The sequence below is a fragment of the Mixophyes fleayi genome, chromosome 2 (assembly GCF_038048845.1).
Source record: "Mixophyes fleayi isolate aMixFle1 chromosome 2, aMixFle1.hap1, whole genome shotgun sequence".
Lineage (NCBI taxonomy): Eukaryota > Metazoa > Chordata > Amphibia > Anura > Limnodynastidae > Mixophyes > Mixophyes fleayi.
Window position 1 is genome coordinate 314,484,781 of NC_134403.1, and position 24,983 is coordinate 314,509,763.

The following is a 24,983-nucleotide window of genomic DNA, read 5'->3' on the forward strand; positions in this document are numbered from 1 at the left end:
TTACATGGGATGGAGCTTCACAAAGAGTGTTTTGAGCTTCAGGAAAAACTGGTAAGGATCCCTGGAGTTATGTATTGAGAGAGAAGGGTATGCTCCATAAATAAGGCCGAGTCCGGGTCTTCTCATCTAACAGTCTAACAGCAGACTAATGCCTCTGCAAGGTGCTGACAGAAAGCTGCTAGGCAGTTTCCTGTCTCTCAGACCTGGGGAGGAGGTTGGATGCCTTCTGAGAAACATTGCAAACTGTGACCAGTAAGTCCTGTATATTTTCTGTGTGCATGGGGCACAAGGTCCCTCACTTGAGAAAGAGTGTTCCTGTGTCAGTGCCGGACAGGCAAGGATTTTGTTTCTGTTTGTTTATTTTTATGTCTAGTATAAAAACAGTTGACTGATGTGATATCCTTGGCTGGACTGTCTGAAGTGCAACCGTCTACCCCAGAAAACATAAGCCCAGTTGGATGAGCTCACAAAATATACATGTATTGACAAACTATTATAAAACCTTAATCTGTTTTTAGTCTTTTTTCATAAACATATATTGTCTTGATAATTCTTGTGTTTGTTTTAATATTTAACAAAATCACCAGATTCACTTACAATGAAGGTAGCAGTGGATCTCTGTACAGTGGTTCTTTGAAACCTGGGAGGAAGAGTCCTTGATATGGCCCCAGGTATTCAACAAGGGTATGTGTAGTATCTCCATACTGCAAAAAAAAAAAAAGAAAAAAAAGTGAAATAGTAGCATACATATTCAACAGTGTCTACTGGTTCTATCATTACTTCTAGAAAGAATTTGCTGTAGGCAAATAGCCTAGGAAGTGAAATGAAGTCCCCCTCCCAGTCACTGTCAGAATGGAAAACTAGCTCATCCAAGAGAAGCCAGAGATCAAAGCAAGAGAGTTTAATCACTGGACAAAACAGAGCCTGAGGGGATAAGGGAAACAAATAGCAGCTTTCAATAATCTCTAGTGTCAGAAAAGAAACTGATAATTCAATCATTCCTAAAGTGAGAGTCAAAACTTACAGTTTGTAGAACTGCATATTTCACTCTGCCACCTTTGTCTTCTTCGATCCAAGGCTCTTTTACAACTACAGCACCACAATCTTTAGCTTTCTTCAAATAGATAGTTATATTTTGTTAGCCATAATGTAACAGCAGGAGTGAATTTCTGCATTGCATCGAATATAACATTTAAAAGCAAATTGTCCTGTTTGTTAAAAATTTCTATTTTCTCTAAAATTTACAGTAAAGCATTAGGGCATATTTGGCTGCTTATTTTTATGCATAATTATTAGTGGGACCTGCTGAATTGCATTGCTTTTAACAGATAACAATAAAGCATACATTGACTGATCAGCTTGATTTTCGAGTGGCTAGAGTGGATATCTGTCAGATTTGGCCATACATGTACATAAACATACATGGCAAAATCTGAGAGATCCACTCTTAGCGCTTCAGCCAAATGTCCGATCTTTATTATCATCATCCGACCACATACATCATTTGTCCCATTCAACATCTGATGGCTCCCTATCAGCAATCTTTTTATATACACACATTAAAATAAAATGGCCATCTTTATGTTAGTAACACTTGGTCACACAGAGTGCCTATATTTTTCTACCTCCTGGAAACCTGGAACTTACACTTTATAATCAAAATGTGTGTTTACCTTTTTGAAAAGAACAATCATGTACTGCACACATTGTTTTTGATTTTGACACATGATTATAAAACATATGCTTCAGAGAAGTTCTCATTGTAGCTCACCAGTAAAGTGTTACCTGATAGTATTTCAGCCTAATATGTTTTTTTTTTTTTGTTCTTTTTTATGTTGTGTTACGAAACTCCTTTACTTGTGGTATGTCATTGTGGAGTCAGAGGTAGTAAAATGTTGGTGAGGAAATTTTTCTCTGATTTATGAATCAATGGGAAGCTGATGGATGAGTAAATTCTTGAGAACAAGCAAGCTGTCCAAGCAGGACACAAAGAAATGCCTAGGTTTGTTGAGAATTTGTCAATGAAGTAACCACATAGAATATATTTAAAACAGTGAATTGTATTTGTAAATTTAAAACATGGTTATGAGTTTAGGCAATCGGTTTCAGTGCATTGTCAAGATTTAGGATTTTAACCTGTGTATATTAAGAAAATAAAACCGGATGTTTTCAAGCTATGATATTCAATTTGGGATTTTCTTTTAACTGGAACTGGGACTGGAACTGGCTGGAGTTTGTTTTACCAGTCAGTGATAATTATGGGTAATTTAGAAAGGTTTTCACACCTGTGGCAGATAATACTTAAGTACACAATATGCAAGTATACCCCAAGGACTATACACAGAACACGTGGTCACCCCCTAAGGTTAGAGGAGAGGAAATTTCACAACCAGCAAAGGAAGGGGTTCTTTACAGTAAGGGCAGTCAAGATATGGAATTCATTGCCAGGGAAGGTTGTGATGGCAGATTCAATAGATATGTTTAAGAAAGGGTTAGACACATTTTTAGCGGAAAGGTGTATCCAGGGATACGACCGTTAATTAAAATGTAGGATAGTAGTGGATATAGGGTAAAAATAGGACTGCAATATTGAGTCTGGGGGGATTTTCACAATTGAAACAGATTGGCGGTTGCTTACTCTGGATCAATTTCAAATATAAGTGCAGGATCGCAGGAGATCCAAAATAGGTTGAACTTGATGGACTGGTGTCTTTTTTCAACCTCAGCAACTATGTTACTATGTATAAACTCTTGTAAATAATGTGAGAATAATTGGTGAGTTATGATATCACTGTTTATTAGCAAAACTTTTATATTGCAAGGAGTAAAGAAAGCATCCTTATGTAAAAGTATATAATTACTCTTATGGTTTACTATAGACGATACATTATCCAACATATAAAGAAATCAGTCTCCTTTTAGTGGTATATGTACAAGAATTAAAAGTTTAATTGTGTGGTAATAGTCCCTGCGATATTTGTGCCTATCCCACTTTCCACCCCCTCCTTCGCCCCCTCTGCCTCCTTCCACTATCTCTGATTTCTCTCTCCCTCTGCGTTCGCCCCCCCCCCCAGCTTTTTTGAAACATAAAAATAGGAGAAAGCATTTTGTGAATTCATTTTTTCTTGTTTATTATGTTGATTGTGCCTCTCATGCTGTTTCCACTTGAAATAAAGGGAAATATTCAATTACCTCCAGAGATCACAGTTATGCTCCGGAACGGCCGCAAAGTTATTCCGTGATACCGCAAATACGCCGATTTCTCTTCGTCCCTCAAAGGATTGCAAAGGAAAATCTGTGTTGTTGCGGTACCGTATTACCTTATGTAATGCGCAGCCGCTGCGTAACCACGATCTCCGAAGCTAATTGAATACGCCCCTAAGAGTTAAAAAAAAAAAAACTTGAGACATTCATGCCTGCTAACACATGACATATTTATTATTTTAAATGTAACAATGTTGATCCAATTGGATCAAGTGAAACATCGCTATATCCTCTGAGGGCCTGATTATTTCTACTATTGAGTAAGCGCATACCCTATAGGGGACCTCCACAGAGTGAAAACACAGGTGTTATGTGTACCATCAATATCTGGCACGGGCATATATTTATATAGGAGTGTTATAGATTTATCAAGATCACACTTTTGCCAACATACTTCACCATCAGTTTTTTCTGTGTATTATGTTTCATACTCCAGACTATTGAACTTTGGACATTGTTCCTATATGAAATATACATCCTTCTTCCCAGTGTGTGTGAAGACAGCGCCTAATGTATGTATCGATCTATATATGTCTATATTTATTATTTTGTTTACAATCCACTACATTTTCGTAAAGGATCTGGTGTTCGGAACACTTATTTTTAAATGTATTCACTAGACAAATTAATATATCTCATCTTGTTTTTGTTCTTTTGTTTTATACCATGTTTTTAAAGATGATTGAAAAACATTTTCAGAATGTTATAGAAAGCATTTTATAAACTAAATGAATAAATGTATTTCATTGAGTTGCTTTATTTTCAGATATTTGTATTTATGAAATTAGACTCAGTGTCCCGATTTAACTGATTTAGTGCAATGTTCTGGCCACACATGGGCCATCCCAGCCTCTTGGCCAGAATGCAAAGCAACTGAATCAATGTCCATTTTGGCCACAGAGGACCTGAGTCATTAATGAGATTAAAGCAAAAAACGAATAAATGTGATCCTGGACAAACCATGTTACAATGCAGGGGGTGCAAATTAGTTTATTATTTTGTAGGTAAGGAAAATACTAGCTGCTTTTTCAAATAGCACACAAATACGTGATAGCTTTATTTTTACAATGAAATGTAAAGTTGATCTAGGACATGCCCTAACCCAACTATAAATCTGACCCCATATTTTAAATTTACCTCCCCCTTTAATGCAACATGGTTTTGCCAAGGTGCACATTTACTCCTTTTTTTTTTGCTTTGTTCTCCTTAATGACCCAGAGTGCCTCCAGAGTATACTGCTGGTGGAGAGTAAATGAGCTTCTCCAAGTCTGGTTAGACTACCCTAGTTTTGAGGAATCCAGCTGCTGGAACATATGTGCCAAGTATGAAGGTTATCTATTGAATTCCAGCCAGTAATACCATGTGACGGTAAATTCAGGTAGTCTGTCTAAAATTGCCATGGTTATATTGTCCATTAACATATAGAATTTGATGCGACGAACCATTCCTTAAATGAAGGTGTGTTTGTGTGTGCGTCGGGGTGGGGGGCTGGAGGGGGGCAATCCAGAGAAGCAGAATCAGTACATTTGTATCATTGTTCTGATTTTTCAGGAGAGGTTTCCTGTATCTAGAGATCAATGTATCGGAGCGTGATGAAATCCAAAAGTCAGAATCATCCGGTACCGCTGCTCCTGTGAATTTACTTGAGTGGCAGAATTCAGCAGTCCAGATAAACTGCGTGTGCAATAGTGGGTGGTCTGGAATATTTTGGTCCAAACACCCTCCTCTATGGCTCTTAGCGAATTTCTATTCCAAGCTTATACAAAGCAGGGTGGAAAACAATTCATGCTATCCAGAAGGATTCTGTATAGGTTGGAAATAACAGCAGGTGAAGAAGAGTTTGGTGGTAGTTTCAAACCGCCACCAAACTCGATTCTTGGTAAATCTAGCCCTTAGAGACCTTTATTACAATTAATTCCACTTCTGTAGCTAAATGTAGAGAATGAAAATCAAACTCTTGTACTTTCTTAACCTGCATCCGTAAACTGTTAAATGTAAATCTCAGGTTCCACTGCAGCTCTGTTAAATAGTAAGGGCTATGCTTTTCGAATGCTTTGGTTTTATAAGCAGAAGTCTGCAGAGTTCTAAAGTGATCAAACGCTCCACAGTGTGACATTAAACATTTGTTTTTCATATCTAACCAGATAGACTCAGCTGTCAAGGCATGATATGCCTTTTAAAATGCCCATTTGACATTGACTTTAAATTTAAGATTAATACCTCCACGCTTCAGTAAAAACAGCTGAAGCCACCTTGCACAACTTTAAAAAAAACACTAAACCCAATATTTAAATTTTCAAATATGAACCATAAAGGTAAAATGCATTGTTCACTGTTTATTGCAGTCCTATTAAGAGGTAAAGTATAACCTTCCAGCTTAGTTATAGACAGCTGCATATCTTCCCACATCTTTAAACAGTGTGCTAACGGGGTCTGATTCAGGTCAGAAAGCTGGGACTGAATTCCTGTGGCATGACTGGCCATGCCCCTGTGTGTGACTCAACCAATCCACACTGTACTGCAACGCTCGTCTGTCTAGCTGTCAGTCACTGACTGCTTTTTTAGGGCCCTATCCTAACAATGGCAATCTGTTGCAGAGGAGTTAAAGAACATTGTGGACATAATTGGTATAATCACTGTACTTATTTCATGTATATTATTTAGCTCAATAATACACAGCCATCACCACATGGAGGCAGCACTCCTTGGTCTTCCAAAGAATCTATTAACAAAGGTGCTCTTATTCCAATGTTTCAATCATGTTAAATGATTTGGATAAAACTTAATACAAACATTTACCTTAAATAGGCAGCTACACCATGTGCACATCACCCAGCAACTCCCCCTGGAAGTGGGCTGACAACATCAGAATGCGCGACACCCTCTGGTGTGCATCACATCCAACATCACACTCCACCCACAGGCCTGTTTGCTAGTTATAAAACCAATGCAAACATCCTCCACCAATAATAAAACTACAACCGGGATTGAAATATTGGAATAAGCACAACTTTATGTATAGATTCTTTGGAAGACCAAGGAGTGCCGCCCCCATGTGGTGATATATATATATATATATATATATATATTTATTTATTTTTTTAAAAAAATAGTGGTTTTAGAAGCATGTCATAATAGGATTTAATATGCAAAAGAAAAGCTGAGACTACTACAGTGAAGGTGGCCATCATCAACATTTATTTATATGGCGCCAGCAAATTCCGTAGTGCTTTACAATTGGCCACACAAGCCATCGCTCAACCTGAGAGTCAAGCAACAAAAAAAATCGCTCAGTTTGGCTACATATGGGTTCCGTTTTAGTTAGGTCTCAAAATATGACCTATCCTACACTCCTGCTTTTTCCAGCAATGCTTATTTTTAAAAAAGGCTATGTTTTTTTAGAATTTAAATATTGGATATTTGACCCTTCTCCCTTTAATTGTATCTTTCTTTATTCTATACTTTCACTTTAACCAAGTTTGACCTGATGTCAAATTACCCATTATAATTGAGGAGTGATATAGGATGCGACCTAAGCCTCAGGACATAATATCACTGTTGTAAAATAATATCTAAAGGTAGTTACAGTCCATAAGAATTGCTTTTCACTGTTCTAGAGACTAATTTTGTCAGCAGCATCCATTTGAACTTTAGTAATAAAATGAAGTGAAGAATTCTATCCACTATATCATAAATCAGCAATGTTTGGTTAACAATTGCAAATAGAAGGAACCTTTTTTGTCATTCCCTTACATTAGCAACAATGTATGTGTTGTTGAATACTTTCGTGTCAAAAAAGACAAAAGTATTATAGGAGTGATACCTTTATTGGCTAAACAAAAGACATTTATATATTTGCTAGCTTTCCCAGCACAGAGGCCCCTCCATTAGGCAAGTTTACAAATGAATGATTGAGAAAAGGGCACAACATTTAAGAAATTTTACATCAAGCAACTTGTACAGGGGGGTGAGGAATACATCATTAAGATAAGCTAAAGTAATAAAACAGGTTTTCATTATGGATGGAAGAGTGAAAGTCCTAAGAATTCAGAGATCTGGGGGTAAATGTATCAAGCTGAGAGTTTTCCGGCGGGTTTGAAAAGTGGAGATGTTGGCTATAGCAACCAATCAGATTCTAGCTATCATTTTGTAGTATGTACTAAATAAATGATAGCTAGAATCTGATTGGTTTTTCAAACCAGCTGGAAAAAACTCAGCTTGATACATTTACCCCCTGGAGTCACTCTGCTGTGGGGTGTGAAGTGTGTCCATGTAGTGGGTCATAAATCCAGGTGTTAGGTTGAGTCCTTGAGTCAATGACTGGAATGTTCTTATGAGCTTAAATTCACAGATTTTTCTCTTTCTGTCATTTTTAAAAAAAACTTTCAGTATTAAGACTTTTAAATCTGTCATACTGTGTCCTGGTCCAAAGAAGTGTTTACCAACGGGGGTGTCCAGAGTTTTCTTTATTGTGTGTCTGTGTAGATTCATCCTGGATTGCAGTTTATGCTTGGTCTCCCCAATGTAGATTCCCTCAGAGCACCTTGTACACCGTATCATGGACACCACATTGGAGAATGTATATGAGAATGTGTCAGTGATTTTATAGTCCCGTTGTGTGTTGGGTTTGTGGACTGTGTTTGTTAGTAGGACATAGGTGCCGGTTTTGCATTTTCTGTTTTTGCAAGGGAAGATGCCAGTCTCTGATGGTGACGAGAGAGCACTTCTAACGAGGAGATTTCTTAAGTTCAGAGGTTGTTTGTATGAAAGGAGAGTTAAATCTCGGAATATTTCCTTCAGTCTATTGTCTTTCCGAAATATGGGCTGAAGATCAGCAGCAATTTTCCCCAAGATGTTCATTGGGGATTGTAAGTGACTACTAGGGGCACCCTGCTCTTGTCCTCCTTCTGTTTGTAATCCAGGAGGCTACTCCTTCGGATTCTTGTGGCTTTACGGATCTGTTCATCTATAACTATTGGATGGTATGCTTGTTGTAGGATTGTATTCCTCAGTGATAGCAGTTGTTGTTTTCTGTCTTCACTGAACAAATCCGAATGTATCTCAGAGCTTGGCTGTAAATGATGGACTTTTTTTATGTGTCCTGGGTGAAAGCTGTTCCATCTCATATGCTGGGTGGCCTGTAGGTTTATGATAGACTGATCTTTATATAGTATTGTTTTTATTGTATAGGGTCATGTCCAGGAAATTTTTCTGAGATCGCGAGTAGTTAAGAGTGAGTCTGATGGTTGGGTGAAACTTGTTGAAGTTTTTTTTTTTTTTGTCTTTTTTAAACCAAATGTTTATTAACAGTCACATAGGGTATACAATACAATACAGAGACATCTTATATCGTACAGGATACAATCAGTATATCAGATTCTATTAAATGATGAACAAGAAAGACCGGTACTTTTTTATATTTTAAAGGAAGAATAAGAAGAGAAAGGAAAGAGAGGAGGAGAGAGAGAGAGAGAAATGATACAGAGATAGGTAGAGAGGAGTAGAGGGGGTGATGTGGCAGAAGTCACCCCGAGATTAGATGCAACGAGAAAAGAAGGAGAAGGGTTGGGAATGGGAGGGGAATATGACTAAATGAAGGGGGAGCTGTATTGGAAGTAAAACATCCAGGGGTCCCAGACCTTGTTAAAGGATTTGGCGGAGCTCCGTATAATGCTAGTCATATACTCCATCCGGTGAGTTTGCCAAATCCTATTAATCACAGCGGTAAGTGAAGGGGGGAGGCCTGTTTCCATTCAATGGCAATTTGACATGTGGCCGCAGAAATTATGTGGCGAGCAAGTTTATTTTGGTGTCTAGTGGCCATGGGGAACCCGAGGGGTAAAAGGAAGAATTTTGGGTCGAGGGGTAACTTGTTGAAGTTTTTATGGATAGTCAGCAGCTCATCTTCAGAGCCAGTCCAGATTAGTAGCAAATCATCAATATAATAAATGTATGCTAGAGGTTTCATTGTGCAAGTTGATAAGAATTAATCCTCTAGTTTAGCCATGATCCACCCATTCCCATACACTCAGTGGCAGATTCAGAGGGGGGGCAATCGGGGCAATCGCGCACTCTCCCTGCTTGTGTCGGACCTGCACATAGTATGCAGCCACCGGCAGCCTTAGCAATCAAAAGGGGCGGGACTAAATCACCCCTGTACAATACATTTCTAGATCCGCCCCTGCATACACTGCAGATATATGTCTTTTCCAAAAGAAAAGTAATTATGATTGAGTATGAACCTGATTAGCTGCAGGGTCGGCTCTGTGGCTAGACTGTTTATTTGACGGTAGTGTTGGCATGAGGCTATGCCATCCTTGTGAGGTATGTTAGAATACACAGATGCCACACCCATAGTTGCCAATATTGAGCCTTCTGGTAGTGGACCGAGGGCTGAAAGTTTGCAGAGAAGGTCTGGGGTATCCTGGATATAACTAAGTGTACGTCTCACCAAGGGTTTTAGAATATTTTCCGTTAAGGTCCCAATACCAGAAATTATTGGTCTCCCTGGATTGCCTTCTTTATGCATTTTAGGTAACTTGTAGAAGGTACTGATTTTGGGATTGTCTGGTATAATGTCCAGTAGAGAGGATGATCCAGGGTTGAAACCATTTATGATCTTAATAAATTCTTCTGTGTGTTGTTTGGTGGGGTCTTCCATAATCAGAGCATAGTATTTTTGAGCTGCCTGTGTGCTTCCTGAATGTAATCTGATGTGTTCATAATACAATGAAGAGGTTTGCCAAAATAACAAACGCAAAAGATGTATTTTGTTAAACTTCAGCAATTCTGTTTTCTTTTCTTGAACACTTATGTTCGGGAAGTAAAATGCGTCAAACTGTAAATGAGACTTATCATTTAGGCATTTACTATCATTTGCCACATTTTACTCTCCGAACAGAAGGATACAAATTCTGGTGCAAAATTAGCAGATTAACACGTCTATATTGAGTCGCACTTATCTCAAGATACATCCATCTCAACACAGAGCAGTATTTCTCAACAGGTGTAAAAATGTGAATCCATGCACAGAATGATAATGTATAGAGATGCTGATTGACAGTGTTAGTTACAAATGCGAAAGTTGCATTACCCTATTTGTACAGAATGAGCACAAGAGAGAATAGTGTCTTAACAGTGTTATTAATAAATGCGAGTCACATTTACCATCCACAGTGGGATTAAATACAAACACCCACACCCATCTGTCATTTACTGCTTTATAAATCCAATGAGAATCTTTCTTGCAATAATCAAAATGAAAATGAGAAATAAGCAATCTGAATAGAGGACTGCAGCTAGACCAGTGAAAGGCTAACTGAAACACCTCAGCTGGCGCAAAGTGCGGCCTTCTAACCTACCATAAGGCTGCACATAAGCCTTCCTCTCAGTAATAAGCTAAAACAATACATTTAATCAACGCAAGAGACACAATAACATATCAGTAGGTGTTTTAAACAAGTGTTACAAGTTATAACAAAATAATCTGACAATAAAACAGGAATGAGCTTGGGGCCATAGGTGGTGGCTCGAAGGGCTGCCTGTTGCACATCACTGTTGTAGACCATATTGCCATTATATTTCCTGTTTAATTTAACCAAAATAAATACTCTATCTTAACTTGGCATAGCAGGCTTATTCCCAACCTTTAATAGTTTCTCTCTCTTTTTCCTAATCCATATCCCATATTTTATGTTTTGTTTAATAAAAAAAATAAACACTAAGGGGCAGATTCAATTAGCCGTGAGGAGCGCAAGGGAAAATGAGCGGAGATTTTATTAAAAACTCAGACGCAATATGTCTCCACATCACCTTGCGTCTAATTGAATTTGCCCCAAAGACTCAAAAATAAACAAGCTATTTTGTGTTTTGAATTTCTGCTACCTTGGAAACTAGGGAACCCCTTCAACTTAGTTCTGCCGGAAAGCTCATCTTGAATGCCAGCTTAGCCTGGCACACATCCGAATAGATTGTTGGGCACATGGAATGCCTTGATCTGCCCATCATGCAGAACAAATATTAACCCCCTAACAAAAGAAAGCCCAGTCCTTGTTGAGTTGATAGCAATGTGTAAAAAGCCAAATTGGATTAAGTTTTCAAGCTATAATTATTTTAATGCATAATATTAATACATAAACACAGCTGATTATTTCTTCACTTCTATTTCATCTAACAATATTGCATAAGATGATAAAACAAAGTTCCTCCTGTGCCTCATATAGTGCAGTACATTTTACATTATACTAAAGCAAAATATGTTTACAGCATTCAGTTATAATAAACCTGCAATAGCTTTATAAACGCCACATGATGGCTGATGTATAACATTCTTATGCCATCTGGTGGACGCATTAAACAACTGCAAATTTTGGTGTAATATGACATATATGCTTCACCAAATTGTATTCTGAAACTTGCCAAAGTATGGGAAAAATAACACATGTGCTTCCACTCATTTTTGGCACCCTTGATTGTCTGACATGCAATACATTCTATATCCTCCTTTGGGATCCCCTAAACAACAGTTCCCAGCTAAAACGATGGAGCATCACTGCAGTGCATAATTTTGTGTAAACCAGCTTTTAACAGAATTGTAACTACTGTATATGCCATGAATACGTATTTTTATACATTTGTAAGAATACTTTTGTCCAGAATGGGAAGGGATTGAGAACATGACACAATGGAAAAACAGTGAAGGAGACTGGAGCGTAAGAGGGATGCAGTAGAAAATCTATAAATGCACAGTAAGAGTATCTGCAAAATAGTGTAAGTTTAATAATATGCAAAACATACATGGGTAGAAACTGAACAGGGCTGTACATTGCTACCATGATAGAGAGTGGATATAGCAATTGAGATGAGCCGGGAAATATATGATAACAATCTTTTTTTATTACTCATTGGCATAGCTCTAGTTCTATAATGTAATGTAATGTCTTGGTTGGAGACCCATTTACTTGTTTCCCCCTTAACCGCCCTTGTCTGTCCTCCCATTGTTTAACTCTATCCCACCAATATTTTCTAATTTGTTATATCATTTTTTGTTTTTAACAGGAACTATTACTCCTTCAGCTCTTATGTGTCCTGTTTGGCATATAGGAAGCTTTTACATTTTAAATTATAGCAGGAAAACTGCACAACTTCATTGTGCTGTGCACCATAGTACTTCAGTATGTGCGATTAGGCTAACTGGAAAACAAAGCCTGCTAGATCCTCTTCAGCTCTAAGGGGAGGCGATGGCCGCAAATTAACTTGTGCATGTAGGGGTTGTGTTTTGGGCATCACTTAGGGCCTTATTTAGAATTAGGAGCAAAGCAAAATAACAAGAGCAAATTTACTCCGGGACAAATCATGCTAGAATGCAACGGTTCAAATGAATTAATGTTTTTTTTTTTTTGTTTTTTTTTTTTATATGCAGGGAAAATACTGTCTGCTTTGGAATGTTTTACACAAATACTGTACAGAGTTATTTTTACACTGTAATTTGGAGTTGAGCTAGGACAAGACTTCCGCCCAGCTCTAAATCTGTGCATACATTTTAAATTTGCCATCCTGTACTGCAACACGGTGTTGTAAGGTGCAAATTTGCTTGTTTTTTTTTTTTTTAATTGCTCCTAACTAATTGAGGCTCATAATCTGGGACAAAGTATAATTTATTCTAATAGAAATAATGCAATCAATCAGACGCCACATGGGTGTTGGGCATGTAATAAATATACTCTTGGCTTGGTCATTGCTAGTATATGCATTTAATCACAGCATTAATTTGTAGTTTTAAGCTTGTGCCTTTTACGCCTCCTCTGTGCACCCTCACCTCCTCCTTCTCATTCCATTAGTTTATTTGATTTGGCCTGTGATGTCACTGAGCTCAGCACTTTGCTCACTCTTTTGCAAACAGTCTTTTTTAAATTAAACAAGCCATTCTTTCAAAGTGCCGTCATGTTTGTTCTTACATTAAGTACTAACCACAGTTCGTGTGTCTAACTTTACAACTATATTTCTAACTCCCGAGGTCACATATTTGGATCACATAGATATTAGCTCCACTGTAACAAAACACTCTGTTGTAGTCAGTGTTTGTGACTTAGTTTTTCCATATTTATTTTATTTAAAATATAAAAAACACATATATCTGAACTTGGTTTTTATTTTAATGGGTCATGTCTGTTTCCATTTTGAAGTTGAGGTTTAGAGTGAACACTAACAGCGAAGAATAATGATGTGATTGTCAATTAAATCTTACTGTATTAAATAAAAATGTATTGAAAGATAGCAGGTTCAGGTACTAGGCGGTGATATTTAAAGCTTTGTATTTCAGTAAGTAACAATATGCAAACTATCACACAGTGTTTACTAGGTATAGCCAGGAAGACTGGGACATATATGGATTTCTGGAAAAAAAAGTAATATTTTTTCTTAAAACATCTTATAACATATATGTACCTGGAATAAAAATTCACAGTCTTCAACCTGAAAAGCAACATCCTTTACGCCATCACCATGCTTGATTAAATGTTGACCCATCACTGAGTAGAAAACAAAAACATTTTCAGAGGTCACATTGAGAGATGAGCCTGTTAAATCTTTGGGACTAAGACTAACTACACACATACAGATCCAATGATTTTCCTATGCAAAAGCAACTGTATTAGTATATGTCATCCACCAAAATGGTGAGACTGTAAACGTGTTATTTCCAATGCAGATTTCGAATATGTTCAAGTGTAGGTTATTTCCAATGCTTATTGTAAATTACATTTCTCAGTCCAACAGTGTCAGGAACTATTTGAACTGTCAGAAATTTTGAAAGCTCTAGAACTGACTTTATAAACTATTTTAATGATCAGATATATATTGATGATTTAGTGGTCTGACTTTTAGATCTATACGTATGTGTACATGGTAGAAATTGTCATTTCTGTTGTAGTGGTGGGGCCATAATTTGCTAAGACTAGTGTGGATGCCTTGTGGCATTCATTAATGCTTTTGTGACACCTGATTTTGTTAACAGTGACAAGCATGATGAAAGAAACCAAGTCAACATACTTGTAGTGTGTTCTATATGAAAAGTCTTTCTAACTCCATATACAAAGGGGGCCTTGGTAGGAGATTGCACTAACAGAATTTGTAATAAAATAACTTGATTGTAGTTTATGATTCTTTCATAATTATGAAAATCAGTTGAGCAGTTCTTAGTACCTCAAAAGAAAAGTGTAAATGAAAAGTAATTCTGTCTCCTCATAGTACAGCATTGTATGTAGAGGGCTAAATATATGGTATTGATAACAGGGTTGTGTGTTGAATGCCATTTAAAAATGTATGCAGTACAAAAGAGGCCAATGAGATTGTTGGAAAAAGTGGGGGTCACAAAGAATACCTTGGATGGCATTAGTGAAGGAAAAGTATATGTATGTGCAATAATGGTGATTTTATCTCACAGTCCCATACATTAATATTGCATACAGTGTGCAAGTAAAGTAGAGTTCCGTAGATTCAGCACATGTTGAATACTGCTGTATTTTTAGCTGCATGTAAAGATATGACGGTCATCTTCAAAACTTGTCCTCAGTTTATGCAGGTGCAAAACTTACATTTCATAGGTAACATATTCCAAGCTCTTTGTAACTCAAAATAAGACACATCTCAAAGGGATGTGTGTAAATTTTCTCAGCATGTCGTTACGGTACTGCACTTGCAGATTAATGCCTATGATCCACTTTTTTGGGGACTGCTCCAAGTTCAATATACGTGTAACTCTTTATAGACTCAAAGTAGAGAAAGTTGTGCGCACAGTTTGTCGGTTTTGAACCAAGACACATGCATATTGGGCCCTTCAGTAATGTGTAAGTATCAATTGTCAAGCTATTTACAAAATACCTTAAACTTTATAAATGTACTTTCCAAACCTAAAATGATTGCTATTCAGGCATATGTTTCCATAAAAATACAACTAATAAAAAAATGGTAATCTTGTTTTTTTTTTCTTCTGTAATTGGTTTGACTCCTAAACTTCAGTGGGTTGATAAAAATATGTAAAAAATTAAGTTTACTGCAACAACATTTGCAATTACAAACTATTTTCTCATTTGTCCCTCTGTTAACATTTATGATTATTTTTTTTTGCAGCTAGTAATTCAGCAAACATCATTACTATTTATTCACAAAAATGCCATATGAGAAAAATGGTTAAAAATTGAAGCATGGCTTAAGAATATATTGTCTCTTTCAACCATATGCTGCCTGTGTATAAAACAAGCATGTCTTTCACATTAAAGGAGTGAGATCAAAGCCAGGGATTCCGTCTGATGTTTAAACCGCAAACAATGGATAGAATAATGGTGTCATTCAGCACAGTGGCGGAGTGATCTATGTATGTGTCTCCTGTTCTGAGCTGCATACAAATAAGGCGGGTGTCTGATAGGCACTTTGATCTCTGGCGCTTTTCCATTCATAGTGGTCAATCCCTCCTGTACTAACACACTGCAGTGAAGGAGGACTGCTCTTCTCCTGTCACATGGGGGCGATAACCCAAAAGACGCTGCATGCAACGTTTCCTGAGCTTAATCGCTTCAATGTGGAAGAGCGTTCCCCTTTCGATTTAATGTATCAGCACAGGAGTGGTTAAGCAGTATGAACACACGTTTAGCTGGAAAAGTGCTAGTGCTTAAAGTACACCATCTGGAAGTAGATTAAAACAAAGTAGTAGGAGATATTTTAACCTTTAAGTTCAGTCCTTGAGGTATGTGCATAGTCACTTGGTGCCTTTTTCCAGGAGTAGTTATCTTTGGCAGGTAGTTACACATTGGTTGCTCCTAATGACCACTATTGCAAATATTCTCTGCAGCTGTTATTAAAGAGTATATCAACCCACTTATATTGTACTATTCAATGTGTGTGAGACAACTCTTACTTTTAGTGTGGTACTATGCTAGTAAAACAGCGACTGTTAGCCATGACATGCTTACCCTGGTAAAGAGGAGCTGAGTTGCTGTGGCAGACAAAAGCATATAAAGTATGCATAATCCCTTCCTTCCCACGCAGACATAAAATATAAATCAGGGGTACAGATACCTTTAAATAAAAGTATCTGATTCTGACTGTCTTCAAGATCAATGAAAAGAAAACAACAACAATTACTAGATCAATATGTCTGAGCAAAAAGCTTACCTTCATTTCCTGGATTCAGCGGAGATTGAAAAACAAAAATTATCTAAAAAAAAAAGAAAACATTTTAAAAAATAAATAAAATATGGACCACTGACCTGGCTTACGTTACCAAAATATCTGATCTAAAATAATATCATTAGCCCATGAAGTGCTGATGAAGATTATTGATTAAAGTAGCGTATACAGACAATAATTCTGAATACGGAACTTATGCTAAGAAAAAAAATGTGGAAAATTATTCTCACCATGCCCTATATTCAACATGTTTAATGTTTTAGCATAGAAACTTATATTTTACATTAGCAGTTGGGTAGAAAACGTCATTATCAGGTTTAAATAGGGAACATGGAATAAAGCCATATAACAGGAATAGGATTACAGGCAGATTTTATATTATAGTGTATATAAATAAGTATAACAGTACCATGAACTTTAGGGAACAGCTATATTTATAGCCTAGCCTTTAGAATATAACCAAGATTACTAAAACAGATAGGGAATCAAAATATGTTTTTTTTTGCATCCACCAGTTCTCTCTCAGGTGAGTTTATCTTGGCACAATCTGTAATTGCATAAACTGGATGTGCTTTTATACATGGACTTTTGTTGTGTTGCAATGCTGTTTTATTTGTAGGTTAATTGGCTACTATCAAAATTGACCCTAGTCTCTACCTGTCTGTCTGTCTCCCTCTCTGTCTGTGTGTGAGTGTGTGTCTATATTAGGGAATTTAGACTGTGAGCTCCAGTGGGGCAGGGACAGATGTGAATGAGTTCTCTGTACAGCGCTGCGGAATCAGTGGCGCTATATAAATAAATGGTGATGATGATGATATTTGCACTTTGACAAGTAAACAGATGTGCAAGTGTTGTTCACGCATTTATATACCTCTATTTATGCTTGTTCTGCTAGTTGTCTTTCTACTCTATGGTCTCACTCTCTCATTATGACTTTTGCTATCGGGTACTTTCATGCTGTATAATTACTGTGTCCTACTATTGACTAATAATTTACTATTATTTGCTACCGCTTATCCTGACCTCGTACCCATTCTTATCTTTGCCTTTGCTTCAAAATTTTGTTCTGCTGAATTTTTCCCAGCTTTTTTAACTTGTTTTTAATATATCTCCCTATTACTATCAACTGTCCAATCCTATTCCTACAGGGGTGTAAAACTACCAGTGGATTTGTGCCCGAAATATGTTACAGTTCTATCAGGACCTATTTTTGCAAGATATGATTTCTGGGGGGTAAGACAATGTGGGTTCTAATGCAAAAAGGATTTAGTGATCAAAATAATCAAATGCAATCCCACTATAGACATATTATAGATAAACAATGTATAGAAAAAAGACATACACAAGTTTCCAGGAAGTGCTATGCTATTTTTCTTTTTTTGTCTTTTCACTGCAATCAATGCTGGGTGCAATTCTATAACTGTTTTTAAACCTACAGACAACATCTTTCCATCTATAAACCAGCCAAAATGTATGTATGTGTGGCAAGTGCCAACTTGGAGTACAACAGAAGGTGCAATGATGGCAGAGTGCCGTTGTAGGATTCCTATTGTAAATAGCCCCAGAGTAAAAAATCCTTTCATAATTAATTTATTACTAGAGTTTGCAGTCTGCTCTGCCTCCTATTCTGTTTTTAAATATTTCCCTCATTGTACATGTGTCTTCTTATCTCCCAAATAAGAGTAATGCACCTCATATATCAATTCCTGCTCCACCTACCTTATAGTAGTAAGCTTTGTGTAACACAGCATAAATACTATAAATATAATTAGGAAATGTTTCTTTTTTTGACCATCGATAAAATAGATAGATGGTGAAACTGAATAAACAATACAGTTGTAATCTTCAGGGCAAATGAAGCCTAAGTGAAATTGGAAAATAAGTATAGGGGACAAATTCAAATCTCGGCGAAGTGCTGTGCTGAACACCTCCGAAACGTTCCCTTTGACCTCCAAAATGCTCCTTCTGCAGTGATGTATCTTCGTAAACTTTTGCTTGCAACCCATAGAGATGAGCAGGATAAAAAGGAGATGTTACAGGAAACATAGTGCCCGGAAATGGGTGCATTTGATTTTGGTCTTTGGTACTAAATTTGCTTAACTCTGCCCTTTGTTCTTGAATTGCAGCCAACTCATAGCATTACACGTGTCAGATCATCCACTATACATCCACTGGAAAAACTTTCCAGTGGATGGAAGACAGTTTGGAGTGGAAGAACCGAGGGCCTGATTCATTAAGGATCTTAAATTAAGAAGTTTCTTATTTAAGTCTCCTGGACAAAACCATGTTACAATGCAAGGGGTGCAAATGAGTTTTCTGTTTTGCACATAAGTTAAATACTGACTGTTTTTTTCATGTAGCACACAAATATCAACTTTAAATTTCAGTGTACAAATAAGCTATCGAGTATTTTTTTGATACATGAAAAAACAGCCAATCTTGCGTTTCTTACCTTGTCCTGCTTGATGGCGTGCAATACCACTTCTCGGCTGCCAGTCTCAAGGCCTTTGTAGGCAAAAGGCTCAAATCCCATCTTGTCACAATAGTATGATGCAGCCTGTTGGGAAATTCCAGATGTGATGCATACAACTTATTTTTCTCTCGGCTTATAGTAAGAATTTTGGCAAGGAATTGCAGTTATACATATGTGTGAACAGAGGTTTAAATGATAATGTATGTCCGTTATTTTTTATAAATGATTATGGTGTTTATTACAGTGCAATCAGCAATAAAAGCATAGAAAACAGCAGTAAAATGGGCATTGCATAATTTATGAATGGTTCAACAACTTGTTACCTGCCGTTCTCTATTTAATGTTTCTAAACGCAGACCTTATATGTCAATATATGTCAATGCGAAGTTCTCCAATTTATTAAGCTGCGAAAAGCAGAGCTCAGGCTGGTGATATCTGTCATTTTCAATGGAATCCAGCTGAAGTATTTCCAGGCTTTGTTGGATCCCTCACTCGTGGAATTGCTGTGTGCATAGTACTTCCTCCATTCTCTGGCAGCATCAGGCTGCCTCTAAATGGTAAAAAGAGTTTGCGGAAGAGGGGGACTTCGCCGGGGCTTAGTGTTGGCTAACACAAGATCATCATATGACACTGGACTATTTTTTTTAAGAAAACATTTTTCATGTGCATGTTGGCTTAAATAAATGTCTCCTGGTAATGCTACTAAATTGCTATTTAATCTGAAGCAATTTACAAGTATCCTTAGATTACCAGTCATAGAGTAGAATAACTATTAATATAGTAATTCTGAATTTGTGATTCACAGCAAAGCAGGGCCATTGCAGTTACTGCTATACCCCACAACCAGAAAATGTGTCAGTTTTTACACTTTATCTTGTTTTTTAAAATTTAGAGCCCCACCACTGCATACTCCTATAAAGTAGTCTGGATTTGTGAATTTGCTTTCACAGAGGACCTATGCACGGCTTTAACCAGTGTCTCTGTCGGCCATGTTATAAGTAATGCTACTTTGATTGCTGTTTCCAGGCATCGCTATTTAAATATTTACCTTTAAATAAATTTACTGTGTAGCTATATTTTCTAAGTATTTTGAAACGTTTTGGTCAACTAGGTAACTAAATTGAGCCCATCCGAGCAATGCTAATATTTTTGTTAACCCATCAGGTTCCCCATTAGAGGTTTGCTGCTAATATTGCCCATTGTGGCAGGTTATGGCTTGGGCTAGGCTGTAGTGTTTAGAAATGTGCTGACACTTATGACTGGATGAAGGTCTAATTACACTAAGCTGCTTCTTAATTTTTGAGAGCAGGTATCTAAAGTGGCAGGAACTTTCCCCACCAGACTGATCCCTCACTTTTGATGTCAGTGAAAGAATTGTTTCTAGAGATATTTCTATGGATTAAAATGTGTTTCAAGCAGGCAGATGCAGTGCCCTAGTAAGCTGCATAATTGTTCTAATGGCTAAAACTATAAGTGCTGGAAAGAAGTGTCAGTTCTGTGACTATGTGGCTGCCCTCCCCAATGGCAATTTACAATAAGGGTTGTAGCTTTGGATGCCCCTACATATAACCCATTACTATATTGATGCTAAATAAAGTACTGACACTCTGGATTACTCTCTCCACTTCTGCCACTAGAAGTACCTCACTGCTGTCCACTCTGAATACAGATTCTTTTCACACCACGGAACCCTTGAATCCAATCCGCAGTCAGGTCAGATGGTTTTCACCTGAATTCATCATTTGCATTATTATTTTTTGTTTTTGTATTACTTTTTTTTTACTGGATTTAGCAAGCTACAAACCAATAAAAATCAATATGCAGTTTTATGAAACAATGTTATAATTTCTTCATAAACATGCAGAAATATTACAACACTTAGGGCTATATGTTGTGCAAAGAATAGCATGATTTTGCATCAAAGTAAAAAAAAATGACAGTATTTGTATTGTAGTTCATAGAGAATGGAGGGGGATCCCAAACTGCACTATCTTTTCAAACTTATTTGATACATGTCGGCTGAGCCCTCCCATCAGAAATATACATTAAAGTAACAATTGGCTTTTATATATTCTTAATTGTACACCAAAAAGCAATACAAAATATAGTGACAATCATCTTATTTTCAATTGAAGCTTATGAATTTCATTTTCTTTTTAAGGTGTGGAGTTTCCTTTTATGTACTTTTCTGTATCCTGATTGTAGATTTTAAATGGTCATTAGCTTTACATGTTTGACACATTTTTCCTGTAGTTATTCGACAGGACCCCTGCATTGTTTTTCAAAGAATAATTTGGTCTGTACTTGAACTGCATTGTTATTTAGCATACCTGTTTGGCATTTCCAACCCAAAAGGTGAGATGATGGAAGCTTAAAAAACGACCTTTTTCATGCTTAAAAATAAAACATAACAAGACATTTGTTATTATAATGTAGATTGTGTCTGCAAGCACCATTAATGTACATAGAGCTAGTTAGTCATTTTTTTAATTAAATATTGTTTCATTTTTCAAATTATGTGTTTGTTTTTAAAGCTGCAGTATCACTCTGGAAAATGGTGTCAGGTGGGGGCCAATAATCATCCACAATGAAGAGATTGTGATTTGTGATTGGTCCTCCCACTCACACATAACCAACATTAACAGTAACCACATAGGTGTCGTCATCCTTGAACATAAATCTCTTAATTTCAATCTGATTTGTATTCTGCCAATTCAAGACAACGTACTAATATATGACTTTGATTGATGCAAACCTCATTACTACTATATAGAAACAAGACCCTGGAGCCCAGTTTTGAGCTATTTCAGATATGGCTTCCAATTCATTCTCTATGATTGGAAGGATCAAAAATGTAGATATTCCATGTTATTGTTTGTATTCCATAGTTTCCTTGTTTTGCAAACATCAAGGCATATTCAGTTACCTCAACATCACAGATTTCTCCTCGCACCTCTGTGGGGGGAAATCCATGATGTTACATCACCGCGGAGTGCCTTCGAGACCGTTACGGAAGCACTCTGTGGCTGTATGCCCCATAGGTTCAAATCAAAGAAAAAGAAAAAATCAGTATATGATATGATTTGTTGTGTATTAATGGGCAGCCTGACAACCCCAATCTTTGCTTGAAAATCTAGTAAATATTGGTATAGCTGGTATGCCCCCATTGACATTTATGTGCAATAATGAACCTAACAAAATCGGTAGGGTCTTAACCAGGAATTTTGTAAATGTTGTTAAGATAATCTGTCAGCCTGTGTATGGCCATTATCTGACTGCACTAACAGGCCTCAAAGAAGGGTCCAGCTGCCGAACAAAAGTACCATAGTATATGTAGCAGTAGTGTTATCAGCCATTTCACTGTTGGAGACGGCAAGTGAATTGAATCACCCCTTACACAAATCAGGAGAAACATTATTCACCATTATTTAATGTGTCAGTAGAGTACATTCCACAATTGTATTCTCTTGCAGCAAGAACATTTGCATATTCAACTAATTCCCAAAATGTTGCTGTCCCTCAGAATCTGTCAACTGAGACAGATGTCTCCGTTTGATTCATGATGGACACAGCCCTCATGTATGAGTAGCTTAAGATGTCAAACTAAAAGGAGTGAAAGGAAGAGGCATAGAACATGGGACCAACTAAAGTCTCATACTGGATTTTTTTGCATTTAAAATAGCTAGTTAAGGCGTGGCTTGGACGCCATGGTTGCAGGCAGCTTGGTACATGAGCTCCTCTGGCTGCTGGGCTATTATGCGTATTCCCGCAACCAATATCTCCTGTTTTTCCCCCTGATTGGAGCCTAGTGGAGTTAGGAGCCATCTGTCCGCAGTTGGACCCAGGCGAGCTGCTCAGTCCCGCAGATTGGGGTGTTGGAGTGCCCCGCCTCACATCTCGCCCAGCCGGAAGGTCCCCGGGCCATAGGAAGCCTCACGCCACCTATCCTACCTGCAGGTGTGCTCCAGGGGTGGAAGGGACCCCGCAGACGCCGCTGGCCGCAGTTGTGGATCCGGAGGCCTACTTCCGGTTCGGAAGCCCCGGCCTCGAGTAGCTGCCTCACCGCTTCCTGGGTACATCCGGAAGGGGCGGAGCTTCGCGGCGCCATCCAGATCGAGAAACCCGGCAACTATCACTAAGAGGAGAGTCGGGGAGGATAATATCCCTAGGAACAGCCGGCTGGCTCTGACAAATAAGGTCTGTGCTGTCTGCCCCTGCTTCTACCTCTACACTTCCCTGCTCCCAGCACACCTTCAGATCCAGGGCAGTAGCCCTAGGAAAATACCCCCCTCTGCCACAGGAAAGGGCACAGGTTAAAGGGGTCATCATCTAACACAAATGTAAGCAGGGAACAGTCCTGCAGGGTCCAAGTACCCCCTCCTTAACCAGTCCTTATATAATCTGTGAAAATGCCAGGAGTGTGTGTGAGACCATTCTAGCAGCCTAGTGCACGGCATTCATATTTCTCTGGATTGCCCTCTCCTACCTATCGTCTATCTGTTTTTCATTTCAAGTCATAAGTTTGTCCGGTGGTAGATGCAATGGCGCCTAAAAAGATAAAGGCTCCTACTTCTGTGTCACCAGTTCAATTCTTCAAGCCTCATAATATATCCCCCAGCACGGGAGGTGCTAAGAAAGATAGACCGACTGGAGGGGTTGCAGCGGTTCAAACAGCGGAGAAACGGAAAGAACCTACCGTCGGCAACGTACCAGAAGAGGGAGATCCTGAGGGACCCCTCACGGTTAAATCTATGCAGAATATGCTGGCTCTGTTTAAAACCGAAATTCTGTCTGAAATGAAAGCGTCCATGAAAGAATTACACCAAGAAGTCATTCACCTAGGGGGACGCACCAGTCATATAGAGGATAAAATGGAAGAGTTGGCGACCTCGCATAACAATCTCATTACTGAACATGAAAAATTGCGAGAGGAAGTCTACTCACACCGTGATAAATTCACAGATATGGAAGATAGATCAAGGAGAAATAATATCAGGATCAGAGGCATTCCAGAAACAGTAGCCCCTTCTGAGCTGCTCCCATTCGTCACGGAGTTGTTCCACAAACTCCTACCTGGGGTTACGGAGCAAGACCTCTTGCTGGATCGTATCCATAGGCTCCCTAAACCTAGATCGGCCCCAGAGAATGCGCCCAGGGACACTCTTATGAGGATACACTTCTTCCATATAAAAGAGCGGATCTTAGGAGCAGCCAGAGTGGAGGATAATGCCGTGCACTTACAGAACCTCCAGTTCTTCCAGGACTTTTCATTTGCTACTTTAGCTAAGAGGAGATCGTTCCAAGATATAACCAAGGTTCTAAGAGATCGGTCCATCCCTTACAAATGGGGTTTCCCTGTAAAGCTAATTATTCGACGAGATAATGTTTCGCATGTCGTTTTCTCAGCGGCTGAAGGCCTGGCTCTATTGAAGTCCTGGGACATCCAGGTGTCTGAACCGCCTCCCGCATCAAGCCTACGAGTTAGACAGGAATGGTCAAAGTAATTGGAGGCTGTTGGGAGAATCTGTAGCTCATTAATCTTTTACTTCTGGACAGTGGATCACGAACCTAGTCTTGCCTTCTTGTGTCAGGTCGTTATAATTCCTTTCAGCTTCACTGTGTGGGGAGATAGTGGAGTCGGGAGCGGTGGTCTGTTCCCAGGATACAGAAGAGGAAACTTTCCATCATACTGTCTCCCCACTGTCCGTGTTGTCATATGTGTGCTCTTCCTTCCTGCAGGTACTAGAAGGTATACAAGTGGTCTAACAGGTTGCGAGAGGGCGGAAGGCGCAAGGACTGGAGGACTCTAAACTCTCATAAGCCAAGCGGTGATGTTCATTTCATACTAGTGTGTTTGATTAGTTTCTATTTACCTGTTATACTAGTGTGTGGTTCTCTGTTTAAAATCTATATATGTTGTTATTTAGAGGGTCTGGTAGGAGGTGGGGGTCAAAGGGTCCCTGCTTGCGTCCTAGTGCGCCCCCTATACTTTTATGTTGCTGGTGTTTTTTCTTCCCCCTTCCAGCAAACACTCTAACCCTCAATTTAGGGTTATTTTGGT

At 38.3% G+C, this 24,983-nt stretch overlaps 1 protein-coding gene across 1 annotated transcript in view; it reads right to left on the bottom strand.

The window, feature by feature from the left end:
• Nucleotides 1-24,983, bottom strand: part of LOC142139198 (4-hydroxyphenylpyruvate dioxygenase) — a 52,530-nt gene that overhangs the window by 20,709 nt on the left and 6,838 nt on the right. Inside the window, exons 3-8 of the mRNA XM_075196609.1 lie at nt 21,253-21,315; nt 18,902-19,006; nt 16,435-16,477; nt 13,711-13,793; nt 1,025-1,114; nt 598-704 (exon numbers count right to left, since the gene is read on the bottom strand). Coding sequence (XP_075052710.1) covers nt 598-704; nt 1,025-1,114; nt 13,711-13,793; nt 16,435-16,477; nt 18,902-19,006; nt 21,253-21,315 — 491 coding nt within the window. The remainder of the gene's footprint in view (nt 1-597; nt 705-1,024; nt 1,115-13,710; nt 13,794-16,434; nt 16,478-18,901; nt 19,007-21,252; nt 21,316-24,983) is intronic.